At 40.0% G+C, this 25,031-nt stretch overlaps 1 protein-coding gene across 3 annotated transcripts in view; it reads right to left on the minus strand.

Moving 5' to 3' along the window:
- The window catches only part of DGKI (diacylglycerol kinase iota), a 475,885-nt gene that overhangs the window by 301,187 nt on the left and 149,667 nt on the right, over positions 1-25,031 (minus strand). For all 3 annotated transcript variants that reach the window (XM_032761874.2, XM_058427069.1, XM_058427074.1), the window contains exons 2-3: positions 16,150-16,258; positions 4,804-4,899 (exon numbers count right to left, since the gene is read on the minus strand). In XM_032761874.2, the coding sequence (XP_032617765.1) occupies positions 4,804-4,899; positions 16,150-16,258 (205 nt within the window). The remainder of the gene's footprint in view (positions 1-4,803; positions 4,900-16,149; positions 16,259-25,031) is intronic.

Consider the following 25,031-nt stretch of genomic DNA (forward strand, 5'->3'; position numbering starts at 1 on the left):
TACAATTTGCATATCAATGTAGGCAGGTTTCTTTCAAGTCTGAGTAGGTGCACACTGGTATGGACTCCAGGGATTACTACTGGAGGAGTGAGCTCCTTTTGGTACAAATATTTGGCTAAACATGTTTGTATAGCCTAGCCCCAGAGCATGAGAACAGTTTCTATCTGGCTGTGCCCGCTGAACGGTGAGACACTGGGTACTCAACCCAGCTCACAAACACCGACGGAATAAAGGAATGAATAAATGTACATAAAAATAAATGTCACCAAACAACAGTGATTCTGGCTGGAATTTTATTTCAGGTTTCCCGTGCCCATAATCAGGTTGGGAAACAGTGATCTTTCTGCTTCAATTTCATTACTTTTGCATCTATTTTATCTAGATCAGAAAAAGAAACAGTTGCTAATTTGGGAACTGTTGCCAATTTGAGAACAAATTTAATTCCATTATGTATCTCTCACAGGTATTCTACAGTATTAAATGTTGCCACCAGAGAACTGTAGAACAGGAAAGGTCACGTGGTTTAGGTTCAGCCCCCACCCCCGAAGTTTGGGAACAAACTCTCCTACAGCTGTTCTAGGGTTTTGGAAGTCACTGCCTTGCTTTCAGTACCCTCCAATATCAGTCCCCAAATACCAATCCACATGGCAGCAGGAGGTCCCGGCTTTGCAGGACAGTTTTAGTTTTACATAGATGCCCTAATGTCCCATAAGCTAGGGTGATGCAGTTCTGGTTTATCCCTAATGTTACGGCATCATTATTAACAGCAGCCACTTTCACCTTCAAAAGTGTCTTGGTTTAGACAATGTATTATATAGTCACACTTCCTAAGCCCACCAGTATTTATAATATGCACTCCATGTTTTGTTTCAAAAAACCTAACTGCATTCTTATTTCCATTTTTCTCTGACACATGCTCATGCACAGCTCATGATTGCCACCTCCTTTGTACGGAGCTTGCCCCACCTCTGAGTTTGCTCATGTTCCTCTTCCCTGCCTGAAATGTTCTCCTTCTTCAAACTCACTTATGTAAATCTTACCCATCTTTCAAAACTGAGCTTGAACCCCATTTCCATGAAGCTGCCTCTATCTGCTTCAACCCACACTGACTTCTTCCTTCTCTTAACTTCTACTTGTGACATTTGCTTTGCTAAAATAGGGAAGGAGTGAAAGGCACATCGTAGATGATGGATTCACTCCTCCCCTGAGCACTCTGCCTGTACTTTGTTTAGGAGCCTGCAGGTAGTACCTGGTTATGGTAATTTAGTCCCAGCCCCAACAGGTAGGCTTTCTTCAAAGGTGGTTCATTAAAAGAAATTAGAATATAAATACACGATCTGCTTTGCATACTTTTTTCCCAGAAAAGACTGTTGTTCTAAGAAAACTGCAAACAGAGCATTTAAACTAAAGACTCGCCCTGGAGATCTCTGTCTGACCTCTTGCCCAAAGCAGCTGAGAGTCCCCAACTACAGCATCCTTGAAAGATGGCCACCCACATTATCCACAAACACACATCCCACCAGTCAATCTCTCCAGGCACCTTGTTCCCTTGCTGGGAAGCTCAGGCTGACAAAGTTCTTTCTTATCACACGGTATTTCTCAAAGTTAGGTTTGCGGGCCATCTGCATCAGAATTATTTGAGGTGCTTGTTAAAATCACAGACTCCCAACCAGGTGTGGTAGCTCACGCCTGTAATCCCAGCAATTTGGGAGGCCGAGGCGGGTGGATCCCCTGAGGTCAGGAGTTTGAGACCAGCCTGGTCAACTTGGTGAAACCCCATCTCTACTAAAAATACAAAAATCAGCTGGGTGTGGTAGCTCACGCCTGTAACCCCAGCTACTCAGGAGGCCGAGGCAGGAGAATTTCTTGAACCCGGGGGGGCGGAGGTTGCAGTGAGCCGAGATCACACCACTGCACTCCAGCCTGGGCAGCTGAGCAAGACTCCATCCAAAAAAAAAAAAAAAACGGAGACTCCCAAGTCCAACTCCAAGCATACTGAATCAGCATTTGGAGCAAAGAGGGAAACAGGAGTGTGCATTGTTAGGTTTCCCAGGTAATGTTTGTTTATTGTTATAAAGTTAGAGTCGGTGGATTCTACCTCTATGACTTTTCCATTTCTAACAACAGACAGCAAGTCACTTCTCTTTTCTTCAAATTAACTCTTAATATACTGGAAGACATCTCTCTGCCTTCGCTCCTAATACTCAGTTGTAGCCCATGTAATCTAACATTTTTTAACAACAATCTTCCATCCCCTAAACCAACTTGTGCACCCCACTCTGGGTCCTCTGCTGCTTGCCAATGTCTCTCTCAAAATGGGATGCCCAGAGATGACATGCGCCTCACAGTGTGAGGTGGGGAGAGAGACCGAGAGGATTTTCAGTGCTTTCAATGCACACTGCCAATTTTGTGAAGGACAGTGTATCTACTTACACTCCTGGCAGCTGATGATGAGCCTGCCCATTTCAGCCTAAACCAACCAGCAGTAACTATTACCATTTTATAAATCTTTGCTAATTTAATAGGCAGATGAAGTTGACTCCTGAGTTGTTTCAATTGGGATGCCTTTGTATTCTTCAGATATCTATTGGCAATTGGTAGTTCTTTTGTAAATTTCCTGTCCTTGTCCTTCCTGGGTTTTTTGTTTTTTTGCCTTTAATTCATTAGGTCAGTTGCTGAGCTAAGTAATCCCTTTCTATGTATCATCTCAGCAAACCCTCAAAACAGTGTTTCCCCCACTTTATAGGTAAAGAAACTGAGCTTCAGGAAACTTACAGCAGTTAGGTCTTCAGCTTCCTCACTGATTTATTCCTCCATTTAATCAACTGTTTTTTGGAGGAGAGTTCTTCATCTTTCAGACGTTTTGTAATATGAGTCAATAGGGCCAAGTACCTGGTACGAAATTATGAGGAAGCTTCAGAAGGAAACTGGGAATGTTCTCAACTCTGTTTCTTCCTACTTCTACCTAAAATTTCCTTTATTCTCTTTGTCGCTTTTCCTGGCCTAAAGGTATTAGTGAACAAGCAATAATCATTTAGTGGATAGCAATGCTATTTACTGATAGAAGGTTTAAGGAGGATATGTGTCTCTGTTCATATATTTGTCAAGAGAGGTAGCCATCCCCTAAAAAGTAACAGAAAGGGATTAAAGGGAGCAATTTGGAAATAAGGGATGACTCTGTAAAAAATCATAGTCCATCAGTAGAAATTGTTCAAAAGTATACATGTAAGTAATACTGGCTTTCATTTTTTCCATTTTATATTATCTTACATCCCAAGACCAGTGTTTACCAATTAACCAAGACGCTAATGTTAATTCATTATTTACAGCATTTTAGTCCAAACAGCTGAGCTTCTCGTGGATTTGGTTAATTTAATCCAATTCCATGCAATTATACTTTAATTAAAAACATATATGCATAAAGTTGAACTCCTGATATTTAAGTCAATACAATTTACAACAAAATTAGAAGAGAAGCAAATGATTAATTACAGGTCTAGAAACAAAAATAAATTAGTAAAAAAAATTTAACCCTACTCTCTGTTTTAGAACGTAGCCAAGGCCCAAAGGTCACGAGTTCTCAGTGTCACACACTGAGCAGTAACATTGAGATTCAGCTCCAGGTTTCCTCACTTCCAATCCAGAGCCTGTTCATCTGGGTCTTTCCCTGACATTGATTCCCAACTTCACTTAAACAGGCCCTGTTCTCCCCAGAACTCTCAAAACTCTCCAAATGAAACTTATAAACAAGGAGTTAAAACAGCTAAAGCAACAAAAAAGGTCTTGGTTCTGGGACTTTGTGCTTTTAAGCAGCCTGGTTAAAATTGTTGGTGGGCTATACGCATCCTTCTATAAGCTTTGATGGAAACTCGATTTATTCCATGTTAGTTATTAACAAACACATATTCATTTGCAATTTCAAGGCCCTACATCTTGCTGCAAATATTTCTTTCACATAATAAACAAATATTTTTTTTAAAAAAAAGAAAAAAGCATTCTATAAATTCTGGTGCTCATTTCCCCAAATAAGAAGGAATACATCTTTCTTCTTTACTATCCTAAGCTTCCCATTACTCTCTGTTTGGACCAATCATTTAAAACTACACACAAACTTTAAGTTCAATTTCTCAACACTATCGTTTTGATATCTCCACAATGCACCACCTGGCAACCACACTTACCTCACAACATAAAGAGAATTTTAACCCTCTAAATAGATTGTTCTAAATAGGGACACAAAGCAAGTTTTAAACAACAAAAGTTAACTCCAACCGACCTGACTGTTGATTGTTTATATTATTTCTAGAATTGAATCCTCCAGAACTTAGTCTGGATTATTTGTTAGCCTACACCCATTCCCAGCACAGGTGTTTCCCTCTCTTTCCACCTTCACCCACCAGTAAAGCCCCCACTGTGGCCACTTCCCTACAGACAGAGCCCCTTCCTCCACACACAGGCCTTGGCCCCACCCCAACAACCCCTCCATAAGCAGACACTACCTCGTACACATTTACCCTCTGCCCCCCCCACCAACACACAAAAACCTACCCTGGGCATTATTATAAAGTAACACATGACACCAAGGCCTGGCCTGCATAACTGAAGCCTAAAACCATTACAAGTGATAACCTGAACGCCATGTTAACTTGAGAAACTCTCTGCAAACCTTGAAAACATCCGGCAAGTTTTCCATCTCACAAGGACAGGCTCGTTCAAACCTCCTCTTGGAAATGTAGGCAAGGAGACCCCTCTATTCATTCAGATCCACAGGCCTTCCCCCAGCAAGACAGAGCCCACACTCACTGCAAATCTGACTTGGCAGTTCTCCTCTCCAAGGTAACAGAGGTCTCCCGAGACGTTGGTCTCCAGCCACAGGTGTTCTCCATTCACGGCATTCTCCTGCAAGGAAAAGACCCACCTGACATCAATTTTTTTTTTTCCAGGGATAAGGAAGACTATTTCAAATTTAGATTTGGGATACAAGAAAGTTAGTGAAACCAAGGAGTCTAAACATTTCTCATTTGACTACTCAAAGTACTGCTAGAGTTGATTCTACTGAAATTCTAAAAAGGGAGAAAGGTGTTTGGAAAAACTTTGACCTATAACTAAAATAAACATTAGGTTTATAGCTGCTTTATCCATGGAGGTGGTCATTTTTGAAACATATTCAACAAATGAGGAAAAAACACCTCTAAACAGTTTGATGTCAAACCTTATTCACCAGGCCCACCACTGCAAATGTCATGACAACTGAGACTAAAATTATATTAAAATTTGACTTTGCTTAGTGAATAAGCTTAACAAATTAGCTAAAAAGGAGGATGGTAGCATTAAAGTATTTTAAGTAAAGACAGTTTGAAAATACAGTTATACCAGTAATAAGTAAATTATATTTCTAAGGGCAGAGGCTTCTTAAAACTAAGTCCCTGTGTACTCAAAGCATAATATGTTTCTACTAATTCACATCTTACTAATTCAGTAAGGTCTTCACCCAATTACTTCTCAATTTTTCAAACTAAATGTTATTGCTTCTAAAAATATTCATATACTTTGGACGGGGCGCAGAGCTGCTAGAATGTATGACCTGATGAGCAACAATCCTATTTTCCAGAAATGTGTAGTGTGGTATTGGGGAAAGGGGGAAGCAAACTGTTTTTTTTTAATAGTATGATGAATAGAATTCCATATTCCTTCTTATGGGACACTACCTCGGAAATTATAGATTTATATATTAATTGTATATTTTGCTCATTTGCTTAAAAGGGGCTCTGAGCTGTTAGGGAAAGTATTGTATTAGATTAACCATAAAGAAACAAGACTAAGTCTCCATGGCTTACAGGAAAATTACTCTTGTTTTTATCTTATTCATCAGATGTACATGGGCATACAATTATTTTTTATGGGGGATACTATGGACTGAACTGTGTCCCCTCAAAAATCATATGTTGACCAGACACGGTGGCTCACACCTGTAATTCCAGCACTTTGGGAGGCCGAGGTGGGCAGATCACTTGAAGTCAGGAGTTTGAGACCAGCCTGGCCAACATGGTGAAACCCCATCTCAACTAAAAAAATACAAAAATTAGCTGGGCGTGGTGGTGGGCACCTGTTAAGCCCAGCTATTCAGGAGGCTGAGGCAGGAGAATCGCTTGAACCTGGGAGGTGGAGGCTGCAGTGAGCCAAGATCATGCCACTGCACTCCAGCCTGGGTGACAGAGTGAGACTACATCTCAAAAAAAAAAAAAAAAAAATTCCTATGTTGAATCCCTCACCCTCAATGTGATAGAATGTGGAGATGAAACTTTGGGAAGTAATGAGTTCATGGGGGTGGAGACCTCATAATGGGATTAGTGTCCTTACAGAAGAGACACATGGGAGATTCTCCACATGCACACACCAAGGAAAAGCCATGTGAGCACACAGCAAGAAAGCGGCTGTCTGCAAGTGAGGAAGAGGACTCTACCCAGGACTGGAATCTGCCAGCACCTTGACCTTGGACTTCCCAGCCCCCAGAACTGTGGGAAATGAAGTCTGTTGTTTAAGCTAACAAGTCCATGCCATTTTGTTATAGCAGCCTGAGCAGAAGACTTCAATAAGAAATTCTATAGAATAATCATGTAATAGAAACCCATCTTATACATGAGCCACTTTTATTATAACCCACTCCAGCAGTGTCCACACGATGGCCCTTTGAATCTCAAAGCTCAGTACAGCAAAGCAGAAATATATACCAAATGGCCAGGAGCAGTGGCTCATGACTATAATCCCAGCACTTCAGGAGGCTGAGGCAGGCAAATCACTTGAGGCCAGGAGCTTGAGACCAGCCTGGACAACATGGTGAAACCCCATCTCTACTAAACTTACAAAAATTAGCCAGGCATGGTGGCGGGCACCTGTAATCCCAGCTACCCAGGAGCCTGAGGCATGAGAATTGCTTGAAACCCAGGAGGCAGAGGTTGCAGTGAGCTGAGATTGTGCCATTGCACTCCAGTCTGGGCAATGGATCAATATTCTGACTCAAAAGAAAAAAAAAGGAATATACACTAAATGACATTTGCTGGGAAAAAATACCAAGTGTCACCCATCTTTTAAAATAAATGTATTCCTTCAGATTCAGATAAAACCCATTTTCCTTTCAGGGCCTAGTGACTCAAATAATTCTTGGGTAAGAACAACCAAAATTTGTATTGTGACGTGACCTCGGCGTTTCAGGATCCAAGAAAGGTGGGTCCAAGTCCTGGACCGCAGAAGTGAGGCAGTAAGGGACAAGAGAAGGTGAAAGTCACTAGGGATATAGGTGTCAAGGGCTCCAGGACAACGTACAGGGAGACCCCGGGGGTAGGAGTGCACCATCCACATTTCCCAGTGCCTCAAAACCATTCCTAAAGGGAGAACAACACTGACCAGGATCATTGCCCTCTACATCAAACGGTGGACACCTGTTCACCAAAACTTTTTCTTCTCTACCAGTAATTTTTCCCTGTTGCAAGTTCAATTTTTTTCAAGGAAGTCAATGGGAAAATAGGCTTCACCTCACAGTCAATCTTGTGGGACAACAGCAGAGGAAAGAGAAGCATAGCTATGGGTTCAGACCCTAAGAGTTTTCAGATAATGATAGATGATGACAACATTTTTTAAAAAGTAGAAAGGTACTTCTTCGCAAGGTATCCTGAAGAAATCAATCCACACAACCTAAGATATTCTATTCTACTACTGGGAACTTTTCTCCAACTCTAAGTTATAACCATTTATACAGAATAATGCCTTTTCATTTTGTTATTCTTTAATTTATTCAACAATTCTTTATTAACACTGGTGCCAGGCACTGAGATTCTGTGTTAATCAATGGAGAAAAATCTACCTGAGAAGATGGAACTAAATGCGTAATAACAGCAGCCAGTATGAGGGAAACCACAGCAAAATCCCACTAACTACTTTAGAAAGTGAGGTCTAAAATGTAGCAGTGGGTAAAATGTCAAAACCTACTGATAAAGCAATGAGCTTTCAGCTCCAAGAAAGCTATCTCTAAGCCCACAGAACGTCCTGCCTGATAAAAGTGTTTTTGTTTGTCTGGCGGCCTTGGGCCATAAGGTATCAGCTTGACCCCCAGAGGAGCTAGAGGCTAATGTCAACCAAATGGACAGTCAACCCTGTCTACAGGACCAACCCCCACTTAAAACTCTGGACATCAAGGTTCGAATGAGCTTTCCTGCTTGGCACTATGCCATGTATATTATAGCACATGGTTGCTGGGAGAAGTTAGCTAGTGAACCATGATTCTACTTGGAAAAGACTGTAATAAACCATAAATGTGAGTATTAACAGCTTTCAGGGAGTTCTATGAGTGTTTCTAGTGAGTTACTGAAGCTGTGTGGTCTTGGGGGTTCCCGAACTTGCAACTAATGTCAGAAGAGAGGGTAGTCTCGGGGACTCTCGAATCCTGCATAAAGTTGTCTAGACTGGGTGGCATTAGCACAATGCAGTAGACAAATGAACTATTTTTGTTTTCTTCCTGCAATTCTCATGAACCCTTCTCCAGCTCCATATTAATTAACATGAGCTTTGGAGTCAGACTTGTTGCCTAATAGCTGTATGACTTAGGGCCCTTCTCACCTTCCTAAACCCTATTTTACTCATCAGTCACATAAAAATCACTGTACCTCCCTTACAGGACTACAATGATGTTTAAACATAAAAATGCATAAAGCCCAATGTTCTGCATAAAACAAGAAGTTAATAGATGTTCATTATATTTATTATTGTTGCTGTTACTCTCCAGTTTCCCTTCTTCCTCCTAATCCACAGATGTTAGCATTAACTACGTTTCTCTCCTTGGTCTTTGTGGCCAAGACTGCTAGACATTCCCCAAAATAATTATTTCTCCTTTTCCTGGACACACAGTTACTATTTCCCTAGTCTCTCTTGCAATTAGGTGTGGCCAAATTCTGAACAGTGAAACAGAGCAGAAATTCCAGACTTGTTCCATTAAATCCTCCCACATGCATTCCTCCATGATCTTTTGTCTTACTGGTCAGTTGGGAAGTCAGCCTTTTGGAATCCTCTTGGTGAGATGTCAGAGCAATCTTCAGCATGGGTCACTGAATAGCTATGTGAGAAAGAACCTGACTACCCAGCCAACCACCTGGAATAGTCTTGGTCTATGACATAGGTGAGACACTCTCTTGCATTAGGCCATTATATATTTGAGTCTTTCATTTGCTGCAGAGCCTCATTTACCCCAGCAAATGCAGGCCTCTTCCCTTTGCTTTTATTTTTGTCTAGGTTTCTTTTCATTATCTGAATATACCCCCAATTACTTACTATACGCTGGACAGTGCATCTAATTTCGGAGTCTTGGTTTCTTCTGCTCTGAAATCTGATACCCTCTCTGATTTATTTAACCTTAGTATCAATTTAGTTTCCCCCAAAAGAGAGCCATGATTGTGCCTCTCCCTTGTTCAGAATGCTTAGATGTTTCCCTATTTAGAAAATAAAATCCAAATTCAACCTGGCATACTAGACTCCAATAACAGCATCAATCACTCTTTTATCCTTGTCACTCTTTTTGTTTGTTTTTGTTTGTTTGTTTTTGAGACAGGGCCTTGCTCTGTTGCCCAGGCTGGAGTGCAATGGCATCACCACAGCTCACTGCAGCCTCAAACTGCTGGATTCAAGCAATCCTCCCACCTCAGCCTCCTGAGTAGCTGGATTACAGGCGTATGCCAACACACTGGGCTCCCTGTCACTCTTCTTTAAACATACCTCGCGTTTCCATTTTTGGTGCCACGTTTTTGTTCATTCTACTGTCCCTACCTGGAAACATCTTTCTCTCTTCTCTACACATGCCTCTTGGAATACCATCTCAAATAGTATACAACTCAAAGAGTATCCATCTGTGCCAGACAGAAAAATAACTCTCCTATTTCTAAACAAAGATAACACTTCTTCTGTACTTGTGAGTGCTGAGACAAGTCTGTATAGCTATATATATATTTACATTGATAGATTTACATCGATAGATCTATCCATCTAAGAGTGGAGATTCACCTAAATAGACATAAATACAGATTTCTAGATCTAGGCACGTTTTCTTGCTCAAGTGCTACCGAAATTCTAGTAATGGCTATAGGTAAAAAGACAAAGGTGAGGTAAGTGTTTGAGACTGACTAATACAGATAAAGAGTATGCTCACACAAGAAGCAAATACTCCACACAAAATGAAGACGCTTGCTTATAAAAATGTTTTGAAACAATGAGAATTATAAATATGTATCCTATGTAAATGTCCTTACAAAATCAAAAAGGAAAAAGAGTGGATTGCCTCCCCCTGAAAATCTTCAAGACAAGAATTGATAACACACCGTGTTGGATGTTTTAGAATTGTGCTGTACAATATGCACATGGCTACTGAGGACTTAAAATGTGGTTAGCACTAATTGAGATGTGCTTCTCTTTGAACAATTCACAGCAGATTTTGAAGATTTAGGGTGAAAAAAGAATGTAAAACACCTCCCTAATAATTTTTATGTTGATTACATGTTGAAATAATATTTTGAATGTATTTGCTTAAACAAAATATGGAATTAAAAATAATCTTACCTGTTTCTTCTCACTTTTTAAAGTGTGGCTACTAGAAAATTTATCATTACAGCTCATATCTATTTCTATTGGACAGCGTTTGTTTAGATAATCACTTGCCTAGAGGCAGAAGATTAGACAGAGACACTTCTCACAGGTCTGTGAAGTTACAGGATTCCATGATTTCCCTCGGCAGCCAGGGTGATTTGATTTAAAAACTCCCCCATTCTCAGAAAATAAAGGAATGGTAAGAGTCCCTGAAATTAAGGTCGATCTGTCCCTTTATTTACGTGGCTGACCAGGACCGGGAACTTCACTGATTTACAGTGAGTGTAGTTCCTTATGCTCTGCTCAACAAACAGTCTCATTTATCGATTAATCTGACTTCAGTTTTTCGAAATGGGGCTGGGAGTGGGGAAAGATGTGGAGCTGTGGGTGATGACACTCAGACCTGATGAAGAGGGGGGCCTGACGCCCAAAATTAAGGTCCAGGTCTCCAACGACTCACAGGAAACAAGACTGAAATGAGAACATGCACACACACGAGCGCGCACGCACAGACACGAGCGCGCACGCACAAACACGAGCACGCACGCACAAACACGCATGCACACACACACCCCTGCCTCCTTCTGGCTTTTCATTCAAGGTTTGTAAAGATAAGATGACCTAGTTTCATAACCCAGTTTAAACCAATCCCACATGAAGACTCTGGTTCCTTAATCTTGTCCCTGAACCAAACTGTGAGGCAGGGCACCAACTGTGTGATGTTTCTATCTGCCTCAGAGAAAGTGTTTCTTTTCTTAGCATCATCAGCTAAAGGAAAGGAAAGGTGGTTTGGACTGAAGATCTGGCTTTGTTTGTGTTGAGGCTCTGTTTTCCACAGCTCTTGGGACCGAAGAAAGTTTGCCAATGAGGAAGGAAAACAAAATAAAATCAAGGGTGCTGGGTTTAAAACCAATGTGCCCTTTAAGAAAGATCTTGGTGGCTTTTCCACCACTGTTCAGGGGGTTGTTTTAGGCAGTGTAATGGGCAAAAACAAATTATGAAATGGTGGGGACAGATGGGAAACACATTTCCTGGGCTCTCTGCTGCAATACTACAAACAGGGAAGAGTGCTGGAAGTCCAAATGAAGTCTCCATTGGAAGGGAGACGTGACATTTAAAAGAAGATACACATTATCTGTGGAACAGACACGCTTCTAAATGGACTAATTCACTCTAAACTGGGAACTTGGAATCCATCCCAGGAGATGAGAATATTTTTTCCTTTTTAGGCATTACTTCCTTCCTTTCTAGTAATTTAACTTGTTTTACCCCAACTGGCTTGGCTGACAGGCATCATCCAGTGTCAGAGGGGGCAGCTGCTGCAGGCTGTCACTGTGGAGGTGAAAAGATGATGTCTTGGTGAAGAGTAGGAAGGCCAAAGTACTGTGTGCACCTTAAGATCTAACACAATGCATTGAATTAGGAAGGAAATGTAAAGATAGTTGCTTGGGATTAAAAGGGCATAAATCCATTTATTTTTCAAGCAGACTTTGGAGTCATGCCTACCAAGCTTTTCAGGAACTAGAGATTATCTGAGTGCCTGTCAACTCCCAGCGAAATATCCCCTTCTCACTGATTGAGCAGAAAAACTGTAATCAATTCATCCCCTGACATCAGTAACCAAGCAGCTACTAGGTCTATGATGCTGCGCTCTCCACTGTGAAGAGAAAACAAGCAGAAAACATTGCCCCTCCTTTTAAGCAGCCTGAAATCTGACAGCCACAAATAAGAAAGTCAAACAAAAAGCACTAAATTGGTTCTAAGGTTTGTAAGACAAGGCACTACGAACAGAGAGGTGTTGTGAGGATACAAAGCAAAGACTACATCAGATAAATAGCATCGGTTTGATTGAAAAGATGAGCATGGCTTGGCAGACAGCAAAAGAGAAAATCTCTAGAGGAAACAGCAATTTTCATACTGGGTTGAGCCCAGTGTCCACTGCTGTCAATAGAAGACTCAGGTGTTATACTGAAGACTGATCCAGATACTCTCCACACACAATTGCAGGTTCTATCCCTGGCATGCATGGAGGAAAATGACTGTGCACAGGAAGCCTCAGTAAATATCTATTGCCAAAAAATCTTCAAAGAATGAGCCCATGTGGGACTGAGAATCCTAAAAGTCATAATAAGCCATTTGAGTAAAACACAGCAGGAGAGAATGTTTGGGATTTTGAGAAACAAGCTAAAACTAAGAGAGAGACACTGTATATATCACAAACAGGGAAATGAGAACATAAAAATGGAATGCTTAAAGAAAAGTATTAAGTTCATGTACCCAAAGCATAAAAACTGTCTGCTACAATAGCACCCTCCTGGCCAAGAAGTGCAGGCGCCTATAGTCTATGCGCACTAAATCAGTGCTCACCTGTGTCTCAGGCACCCCACAAACAGACTTCTCCTCAAAGCCTTTTGCCAAAGTATATTTAGGAAATACTTGTGTCCCTTCAGATGACTTTGGCACATAGGCTAGTGTCAGAACATGGCCCTTTTGGGATTCCACAATAAGTAGAAACTTGGGAACAAAGATCCTAACTCCAGGTTCACTCTGACTTTGCAACTTCAGACACACCATGAACAGTTTTTTAATCTTTTTCCTTACAGATGAAGGAAGAAGAATAGAGTAACATAAGCCAGAGAATCATAGTAGTAGAGGCCTTTGAGGTGACCCCCATTCATTCCCCTGAGCCAAAGCGTTACAGAGCAGAGAGAATTTCCACCCAAGAGTCAAGTGGAGATAGGGAACAGCAGGACCCTCGTCGTCCCTGCTGGACCCCATCTGCCACTGTGGTCAAGACCTTCAGAAGCACAACTTAGCACTATTGGGGCCCTCTACCTTATCAAAGGCAAGAGACTGGAGTTCCCCCCACCTTTTTTATAAGCTCCTGCCCCCTTCCTTTTTATTTGAAAGAATCAAAGAAGCTCCAACCCCTTTCATTGCTCAATAAATAGTAATACTGAATTAAATAAAGATTGCTCATTTCCATACATTGAGTCCAGGAGAGTTGACTAATGGTAGAAGATGAGGGAATCAAACAAGAGAGTGGAGGAGAAGGAATGGCACAGAGAGGTGACTGTTTTTGCACCTTAAACAGAACAAAGAAATCCCTGGCTGGCTCCTTGAACAGAAGAGCATACTAAAATAATACAAGTAATCTAAAGTTTTAGCCAAAGAAAAAGTCACTGAAATATTTTTAACGATCTGCTTTTTCCTCTTTTCTGAAACAAATGCTTTACACGATTGTAATAAATGAGTGTAGTGTGTTGGTCACGGTTTGGTTTCTGTTTGCTGACACCAAAATCAGCCCACAAAGATGTTGGTTTTTTTCCAGAGTAACATCTCATAACTCCTTACACATCAGATCTCTAAGCCCTCAGATGGACTGTCTCAAGGAAGGGCTTTCGGTTTTCCCATCATTGTTAAATGTTAGCTAAGTGTTTCATGTCATGCCATACTTTCAACAGACCTCCAAGATGGGGTACCCACAATCAAAGAAAAGGGGAGAAGAGGGAGGGATAAAAGATCACTAGGCACAAACCCAGCCTTCATTCCTATTTGTTTTTCCCTCATCCTGTACTGCAGCCTCCCACCACTGGCCAAAAATACCATTTTGATGAAATATTAGAGTACATACCTCTCTATAGGAATCAGAAAATAATACCTTGTGCCAAGCTCTGGCTCAGGCAGGACACTTCTTTCAAAACGCATTTTCTGATAACTATTTCCAACATCAAATGGGAACGGAATGTCCTTTTGTTGCATTCCAGTGACGTCCTCTGACCCCTGTGTTCTAGGCATCATTTCCTTGTATTTTCATGTTGATTTCCTTTCTGCCCACGGGATTCTAAGCCCCTTGAAGGCAGAAACCATATCTTCTTCACCTCAGAATCCCAAGTAACCAACATAGATTCTAGTACAAAGCAGGAACTCAACAAATGTTTGATGAATTAATGAATTCATCAATTACTTTAACAAATCTGCTGGCTGCACAGTTTACAAAAAAAAACTTTTTCACTTATTGTCACATTTGATCCTAACAACGTCCATGAAATACGGCCACAATTATCCCCATCTACAGATGAGGACGTTGAAGCTGCAAGAAATCAGTGACTTATCTAATGTCACACAAAAGGGCAGAGAAGGGATTTAATGAATGTTCGCCTCTAAATGATTAAACTACCCCTGGAATGTCTCACCTCAAAGAAGGCCCTACGGCTGCAGACTACAGGATTGTTTGGAACATCGTGAATATTAAACCAACTCTTTCGGTTCCTTGATACATAACACACTCTCATTATTGTTCCATGCATACCCCCTTAGGTTTTATTTATGTTTATGCATTTAATTGTTTTTAATTATTTAAACACTGGTGCAAATATATTCTATTGTAGGTTAAGAGTTTATTAAATAGCTGTCCTGGAATAAAGAAGAAAACTCCAGGAAAGGAATATTCTTTCTATACACCAATTCAACGGGCTCAGGCAGCATCTGAACACTCTCAGGGTAACAATATCTCCACCAAGGGAGAAGCTGTAGTTCAAGCACATCCAGTCTTTTGCCAGGCACTTCATAAATGTGGGCAGCATTTACATTGGTATGCATCCAAGATGTAAAATAAGGATATTAGTAAGTGTGTGCTGAGAGGAGAGGAAGAAATGCTGTAATACAGAGGATATCACATCATGGCATGGGTTTCCTTTCCCCCACCCCACCTTTCTCTTTCATATGGAGAAAAAGAACATGGATTATCCCTTCTATTCAGACTCAACTAAAAGTGCTAAACAAGGTTCATCATCAGGGAAGGCTGGCAGGACTTCAGGGAAGCCCTTCTCTCCCTTGATACCTTTTCCTCATATTGCTTCAGGAAGGGACAAAGCCTTTGGGTTTACAGTTAGAAACAGTTACTCGGCCAAGAACTTGACTCATTGAAGACTCTCAATAAATGTGTTTAATCAACTAAAGAGTTTCAGATTATAATCTTCAAGTCAAGTTAATAGTTTTTGTGAGTGTTTTATGGTTAAAATGTTAACATAAGCTCATATACCCAACCTACTGATGCCAGACCCATCTGCCTTTGGTTAAGGGAGGAAGGAAAAGCAATAGAATGACACGAAGTGCCTGTAATCCTCTGGGAAAAAAAGCACCCAGAAAAACTCAGCTCAAGCTGAGGAAATCAAAACTTAGATTGCATGATGTTGCACTAAGGGTAAGCTCAATTCATCGTCAACTTGGCAGAAACCAATAAAGACTGCGCACGAGGTACTTTTTAATCTTACAGCTGCAGTAATACTTCAAATGATTCAGGAAGCTTTTATCTTAGTCTTGAACACATCTGACTTCATATAAAGGAGCGATGTTCATAGGAGTCTGAAAATGGAGCTACAGCTAAGGTATCTGAGGACAGGTCAGCAGGCAATGTTGAAAATTATTAAGCAAGTCTTCCTTGTAGCTAGAGGAATCCTGAGAATGAGAGACACAAAACATGCACTGAAGTGATGTTTAAATGAAAAAGCCAACACCTACACTCCAGTCCAAAGTCGCTCTGGGCTCCTTGGCTGGACCATTTGCCACAGGAAGGCTGAGGGGATGTGCAGGAGCCAGATGCTGGAGGCCTGCCCGGGAGATTGCTTTCCTGCAGCAAGAAGAAAAACAAAAACAAAAACAAAGAAAAACCAACATCAGAATCTCATACAGAGCTCAAAATTTCCCATGGGGTAGAAACAATGCCTGAGTTAGCCTCTTCCACATCTGAAAATCTTTACCAACGTATTGGAATATACCTCTCTAAAGTGCATGGTGTCAAGAGGGTGGCAGGTCCCAAAAGACAGGGAGGTGTCAAGGGGACCACTGTGGGGAAATAGTGCTTCAGAACCAAAAATTAAAATATAATCCTCTATTCAGAGTAGAGGGAAAGAACAAAGGTCTTGACTGTTCATTTATGGAAAAAGACCTAGGGTTTGGGCAGCCACCATACTTGAACAACTTTAAGATTGCCAGAGACTAAAAGCAAGAAAAATGGGTTCATGAGGTCTCCTACTGAAATTCCTCCATTTGCCAACAAAGCACTCTCCAAGCTGGTTACAGCTGAAAGTTCACTGTTATTTTGCTTTCCTCTCAAAAATATCATCCTTTCCCTATCCTCCTTATCCCTGCAGAGGACTACATGAGTTTGAGGTTCTAAATGGGAAAAGACTGCTATGCATCTGCCAAGAAATTGCACATCCAATATCTTACCAAGACCCACAGTAAGATAAAGCCTAAACACTAATTAGATTTTAGATTTGTTGAGTGGAACATACCAGAATTCAGGTCAGAAAAGAGGGTATGAATTGGGAGAGGTTGAGATAGTCAGCCCTGATCTTGGTCTGCAAAGAAATGAAACAAGAGGGGCTACTTTAGCAAAGCAGATATGATCATTGCTGAGCAAAGGGAAGGGAGGAACAGTTAGAGCATAGTGGTGAGAATAAGAACAGCAAGAAGAAGAAAAAAAAAAAGCAGAGATCACCTAGGGAGATCTGTGGGATTACCAGGAATCGTGGAAGTTCAATTTCTGAACAGCCTCACGAAAAATGTCTCACAAGGGTCTAGAGCTTAAACATGAGTGCTGATTTGTGATTTAACTAAGTCACTCCCTAGAAGGGAGAGGGGCTTTTCCCCTATAATAGTATCTAAGTGTGGTCTGAGAAGTACCTGAAATAGAATCAGGAGGGTCTTGTGATGCTGCAACTCTGAGTCCTGAATCAGTTGGAGGGTGAGGCATGGGAAGCTGCATTTACACACACTCCTAAGGTTGTCTTCTGTGCACTAAAGTTCTTAGCCTTTGCTCTGTAGGAGCATGTACATTTAGGCAGCTGGGACCACAACTTTCCAAAGCCCATCAAGGGGAGTTCTAAAGAAAACATCAGCAATTTCATTATTTACTTTATCTTCATTTGGCTCTCTTCAGCTAGTCTCGTATGACCTGAACACTGCAGTAAGAATCTGCCATCTCTGAGATGAGGCCTGCAGATACCCTGGATCCCCAGAAAGGCCCAGATCCTCAGACTTCTCAACCCCTTGGACTATACAGAGGAACAAGGCTCCAGACAGTGGAATGGAGAAAAGGAAAGCGGTGATGGCCAGATCTGTGGTGAATCCCATCACAAATGAGTCCCCAAAGGAAAAGAAACTTGCCCCATATAAAGGGGAAGGAATAGAAGCAGAATTTAAAAGCTTTCTTGAACCCTGAAGGGCAGGTAATCTTTTCATCCTGCTCAGTGACCTCTGCAAACTCCCTCCAAAAAATAATTTGTAAAGTTGAGCAAGATGAATAGTAGCCCCCAAGCCCAAGGAAACACTGAATAGAAGCCAGTAAGAATCCAGGATTGTGCAACCATTAATCAATTACCAAGTATGTCAGAGAGCTCAGCAAGTGTCTAGACCTTTGGGTTTTGTTTTTTTTATTTTTTAAGTCTCTTGTATTCCTATACAGGAAGTCCCAGATATAGTGGGTAGGTCTTCAGTAGTTAGAAGAGATCACATCAAGCTTGCTGGTAGCCTACTTTCAAAAGCTCCCACTGGGTAACAGACAATGTACTTGCTTTATATAATCCCCAAAAGGGTCATTATGAAGATGGAGGCCTTTAATGATGACACAATATTCTTGTTCCTCACTTTCACCAAGGCAAATAATTAGCAACATCAATTTTGGCCCCTCACCCCAAAGCATATTCCATATCATCGAGCAATAAGAAAGTAACAGTGGAAGAATCTTATACAGTGATCTTTCATCTCAAAACAGTTTTCCTCCACCTATGTTGAAGGAACTTCTTTAGCATTTTTATTAGGATTTTCTCTGGCTTTGAATGGCTCTGTATGGGGACTCTGAGCTACAGTTTTCATCATAAGAAAATCAGATCTCTGCAGAGTCGGAATACACAGGTTCTACATTTGATTCCTTAACAGTCACCACAACCTAAATTAAGTGTCCTTACAAAAAATACCAAACCATACCCAAGTGCAAACTCTTAGAATGGCTGAAGAATATCTAAATCTTGGTTTAATGAGAAAAACACAGATCTTTCATTTTTTCATTAACTGTCCCAGACAGTTTTGATTAAAAAAAATTTTATTAAGAGAGGAAATAAAATTCTACTGTCAGGCACCAGTAGAAACCACAAGACAAATGAGTTTAACTCATCAGAACTTGTAGACTCTGACCACCAACACCTGGTTACTCTTCCTAATTAGGACTGCCAGGAGGAGCCAATTGCTGAAATAATCAAATTAGGATTCAAGGATGCAAGCCACGTGTGTCTATGAAAGATAATGTAGCTATATGATAAAGAGACATAAAAACATTTAACCCTGAAAGAAATTACAGTCAAATCACACTCTTTTCTAGCCTGGGAATAGAAACAAGTAAGGCCTTTTTGTTGATCACTTATTTCTCTTTGTGGATACAAATTTAAGGTTGGTTTTATGTCTACACACATAAACATTAATTAGGAGAAAAAATAAGTAAAAAACATGAAAGTGGCTGCCAGTTTGTAACTCTAATTGCCCTCACAAAAGGACATACAAATAGAAAAAATATATTTTGGTACAACAGGGTGTACGAAATAACTTCTGATTAGAACTTTCCATTCTTTTAAATAACCATGGGAGAAAATCCTTTTCTCCAATAATTCATACATGCATACACATTTTCTTCCAAAATAAGAAAATAGTTTTATTATATCTCAGGCCTCGAATACAAGTTAGTGAAAGTTATTTTTCTATTTGAATTTATCTTGGTGGTAGATGATGAATTTAAGAGTCTAGTAGAACTTGGTGTGTGGTTGGGAGTGGGATGAGGGGGCAGTAGTTTTATGCTGCAATTTGCTCCTATTAAAAAAATCAATGGGGTTTCAACTTGTTCTTTCCTTCTGCTCAGAATCCTCTCAAGCCCACGGTCAGCAAAACCATAAAATGCCAATGATTCTTTCTATTAATTTCACAACAATACTTCATAGGAGATGGCTATAATCACAAATGCTTCTTTGAAAAGAACTGTGATATTAACTGTGAAATAGATATGAAAAGAAAATATCCTATAATGCAGTTTCAATAATACAACATCACAGTTAATATCAATTACCTGAAAGACCTCTAACATATTTAAAATATAAAAGCCATTATACATTTTAAGTAGCATCATATTATTTTCTTCACTTGATTCAATAAGACTATAAACTCCTAAAGGACAGGGCTCAATCCATCTACTAATCTTTTTTTTTGTTTTTTTTTGAGACGGAGTCTCGCTCTGTCGCCCAGGCTGGAATGCAGTGGCGCAATCTCGGCTCACTGCAAGCTCCGCCTCCCGGGTTCACGACATTCTCCTGCCTCAGCCTCTCCGAGTAGCTGGGACTACAGGCGCCCGCCACCATGCCCGGCTAATTTTTTGTATTTTTAGTAGAGACGGGGTTTAACCGTGGTCTCGATCTCCTGACCTTGTGATCCGCCCGCCTCGGCCTCCCAAAGTGCTGGGATTACAAGCGTGAGCCACCGCTCCCGGCCTCCATCTACTAATCTTAATTACATTCCAGCCCTGGGGTAGACACAGTCTATATTCAAGAAATGCTTTCTGAGTTAATGAATGAACTTGACCAAGAAGCTAAGCAAAACAGCTTGCTGATTAGATCAAGGGTTGAGAAATCTGATTAGGAGGATTTGAATTATATCCCAGGCCTTACATTTCAGTGATATTCTTGCCTGAGAGAGTCAGAAATCCTTCATAGCAGCTCTTTAAAAATAAATGCAAATAAGGTAGAATCCAGTGTAGTGTTAAGAAGCCTAAGAAACATCAAAACGGCTTTGTGTGGTCAACATTAAAATGGAATCCCTTTGCCACATTCGTAAAGGGCATATGGTAGTGTTAATATTTTTACAATGTGTTTAATGAAACATGTGGCATATACTCTTCATAAATATAAATTTAAAAATTTATGAAGGCCAGGTGCAGTGGCTCACGCCTGTAATCCCAGCACTTTGGGAGGCCAAGGCGGGCGGATCACGAAGTCAGGAGATCGAGACCATCCTGGCTAACACGGTGAAACCCCATCTCTACTAAAAATACAAAAAATTAGCTGGGCGAGGTGGTGGGCACCTGTAGTCCCAGCTACTCGGGAGGCTGAGGCAAGAGAATGGCGTGAACCCCAGGGGGCGGAGCCTGCAGTGAGCGGAGATGGCGCCACTGCACTCCAGCCTGGGCAACAGCGAGACTCCGTCTCAAAAAAAAAAACAAAACAAAAAAAAAAAATTTATGGAAAACATGCAAATAAGTGGTTATTTAGCCAGAGATACCCTTTTCTAATTACCCATTTTGCAAATTTCTCTCAACTTCCTCTGGTTCCAGTTTCAGTCTGATTGTAGGTTTATGTGGCTCCCATTTTCCATCTATCCCCATCTTGCCAGCTCCCTCTCTGGGTGATGCTGCACGTGAGTACAGAATCAAGATTCTTCTTGCAGAGCAGAAAAGCACCAGAGAATCAGGAAGTCTCTTACCCAGAACACCTCCTAAAGATTGACACATTAGAGACTGGTGAACTCATCCTATTGTTCCAGAAAAGGAACCAGCTGTCTAAGAAGTTACTCAGTGTCTTGGTTTGATTCCCCAAGAGAGTTCTTAATCACCTTGTGTGTTGTTGTCTTTTTTCTTATACCATATGGGCACTAACTTTCCTTGTATTCAAAGCAGCTCACAATGCTTTTTGGTTGACTTAGACAAGCTGCCTACAATGCAAAGGATAGTCCACGCAATAAAAAAATTGTCCCAAGCCCTGCAGAAACTTCACCTCTGATTTATGTCAGGGAACAAACCATACGTAGTTATTTGAGCCTAAATCCTACTTCATATTATATATGAACTCAAAGTATTTTTTGATTATTTTAATGTACATTGAAATGTTGAAGGATATAATTACTATTAAACCAAAGGTTGTGTTTTGTTTCCTAAGAAACTTATCCCATTGAGTCACTCAGAAAATCACTTTTGATATTGAATCTTCAACATAATACACCACTATTATTCTATGTTTGTTACCTTCACAGTGATTCTTCAACATTGGTACTCAACCTTTGCCTACCATGGGGTTTAAGAATCAGTCCATTCAAAGCCCTCCAGGTATTTCTAATGTGTATCCTGGCTAGGAACCACTGTTCCACATAGATGTGCAAACATCCGACTACTTCATTATGTCTGTTAATGTGACTAAGCCCAGGCCTTTACATATTGAAATATATCCATTCAACAATGTATTTACTGAATGTCTATTTTATGCCAAGCACTGTTCTAAATGTGTAGAATACAAGAACAAATAAAACAGACCCAAATCACTGCTGCCTTTGAGAAGCTTACATTTGAACAGAAAATACATTTTGCCAGGCACTGAATCTTTTTACATATTTTATGTATCCCTCGCAATAATAAGGTATGATCCCTATTTCATAATAAATTTCCCATTTTTTTTATAATAAATGTTCTCCATGGAGCTTATGGAGAACACGTAAGCTCCATGTCCAACAACACACAGGTAAGAAGAGGTCCGAGTAAGATTTGAATGCAGGCATCTAACTCCAGAAGGTATACACTTAACCATTTCATAACCTGACACTTTTATAAAATGCTGACAGTACACATATACATAGCAAACCAGACGTACTATAAAATTCACCTTTTCTGTATTACTTTTCTAATTGCCTTAATTATAAATTTCCTATCTCTAGAACAAGAATGCAAACTTCTACCAGCAAGAGGACATGTTTAGTAGGCATTGGAGTGCAGAAGTTAAGCACACACCTTACCTTACCAATTAATGGTTATGTAGTCAGATAGCTTGATATCTTTTAGCCTCAGTTTCCTTATATGTAAAATAAAAATAGTGCCTAACTCAGAGAATAGTGGAAAAAAATTGTGCAGGATGCTTGGCACAGAGTAAGCACAATCAATAGTTGCTGCTATTATTGTTCGTACACACATCAGCGGGTCTCCACAGTACCAGCCAAAGCTAGGTACATGGTAAATCTCTGAATAAATGTGTGCTTTTTGATTGCTCTCAAATCGTCTAAGTTCCCTGGACACTTCTGTTCATTCAACAAACATTTGACAAGCTTCCACCACGTGTCAGGCAGTTCAAAGGGGTTATTCAAACAGAAGATTTCCTTTTCTAGTCAGTAAATAATTCCACGGTTGCCAAAGGAATCATTCTTCTTCCCTGCCTAACCCATCTTCCTAATACAAAATCAGAAAGCACTGCACACTTTCCTCAGAGAGATTTACCAACATATTAAACACATGCAAATGTGCAATCCAAATGCCATTGGAAGTTTTATTATATTCATGTAAATGAATGCAATGCCCAAAATACTTTTTTTTTTTCTTAATGTGTAAAAATGGCCTGGCAGCTAAATGCCCCTGAGAACTTGTGAACTCATTTCTCAGACAGGATTTACTTCCGAAGTGTAACTTTCCTAACCACATCCATAAGGCAATACTGGTAAGGGCTTGGCGTGGGATGTGGCAACAAACTCATTTTAAAACATGGTAAGATGACTTAACTGAGATTCTCTCCAGAGTTAATGACATTCTTCTCCTTATGGTATCACTTGAGGGAAAAAGTAATCCTTGAGAATGGAGAAAAAGTAATCATGCTGTTATGGGCTGAACTGTGTCGCCCCAAAGTTCCCATGTTGAAGTCCCAATTCCTAGTACCTCAGAAGTAACCATATTTTAAGACAGGGTCTTTACAGAGGTCATCAAGTTAAGATGAGGTCATTAGAACAGGCCCCTAACCCAATATGACTGTGTCTTTATAAAAAGGGGAGATTTGGACCCAGACACACACATAGGGAGAAAGCCATGTGAAGATGAAGGCAGAGATCAGGGTGATGGTTCTGTGAGCCAAGGAACACTGAAGATTGCCAGCAACCACCAGCAGCTAGGGGAGAGATTCTCCCTCACAGCCCTCAGACGGAACCAACCCTGCCGACATTTTGATCATAGACTTCCAGCCTCCAGAACTGTGAGACAATACATTTTGGTTGTTTAAACCACTCAATGTGTGGTACTTTGTTATGGCAACCCTAGCAAATACACATACTTCAAAACCACACCCAAAGTTTGAATTTAGCATGATAGGGTTTGGCTGACTTCAAAATGCTGACTTCTCTTTTCCAGTTGCCCCCATGAAACCTTGGGTGCCTTCCCATGATAATGCTACCCTTTATAAACTAATAATACTTAAACAGAAACACATTCCCATGAAAAACATCATTCTCATACACATAGTAGTGAGCATCTGACCAAGTTTTATTTAACTCATTAGTAAAGTAACAAGTAGAGAAGACAAATGCAAATTCAAAGTATAAATAAGAAATTGAGATTTATAAAAGTCAGGAAAGAAACGCCTAAAAAGACTGCTAAATTAGATGTAAGAGTAGTTTACACTCTATGAATTAATAAGATCTTAACCTCTGTGGCAGTAACTTCTCTTTTAGTCTATAAAATCATAAAACATCAGCTTTTCACAGGTTAACTTCTAGCCTTCCAGAAATATAAACTATCAGCACCTCTATCAGTTTTGGATTATTAATAATACTCAAATATACAGAAACAACAAAATTATAGTACCCAAGAGTATCAGATGAGAGTCAATTACTAAATAAAAAGATTCTGCTTTTATTGGAGGAGGCTAATTAGAATATGCTCCAGTAAAATAACATCTTAAAAAATAAAACAATAACCATTTCCCTTGTCAAAATTTAGAATAATTTTATTCTCATTACTCATGGTTCAAACTATTAATTAGAATTCCTTATGTAGCTTTATATATCTATATCTATATGTATATATAGCTATCTATCTATCTATCTAGAGATATCCATATATATATAGATATCTCTCCCGATCTCCAGATAGATAGCTATAGATAGATAGATAGATAGATAGATAGATAGATAGATAGATAGATACAGATATATATAGATATCCATATATATATCCAGATAGATACCTATATAGAGAGAGATATATAACTCCAGATATATATAGATATATATAACTCCAGATATATATATAGATATATATATAACTCCAGATATATATATAGATATATATATAACTCCAGATATATATATATAAAACTCCAAATATATATATATCTCCAGATAGACAGATATATAGATAGATCCATATCCTGGAAAATATCTTGAAATAAATTATCTTACCTTCAAAGCAATAATAATAATTTATTGTGTACCTAGTATGCATTGGAAATTCTTTTACCCACTTTCTTTCTGATTGGAAACAGACTCTCAGACAAAAGTTTTCAAGAGGTTTACTGAAGAATGCTTGTCAGGGATTAAAGGAGGCAGGATTAGCAGAGTGA

This window comes from Hylobates moloch, unplaced genomic scaffold (assembly GCF_009828535.3).
Source record: "Hylobates moloch isolate HMO894 unplaced genomic scaffold, HMol_V3 SCAFFOLD_1, whole genome shotgun sequence".
In the NCBI taxonomy this organism is placed as follows: domain Eukaryota; kingdom Metazoa; phylum Chordata; class Mammalia; order Primates; family Hylobatidae; genus Hylobates; species Hylobates moloch.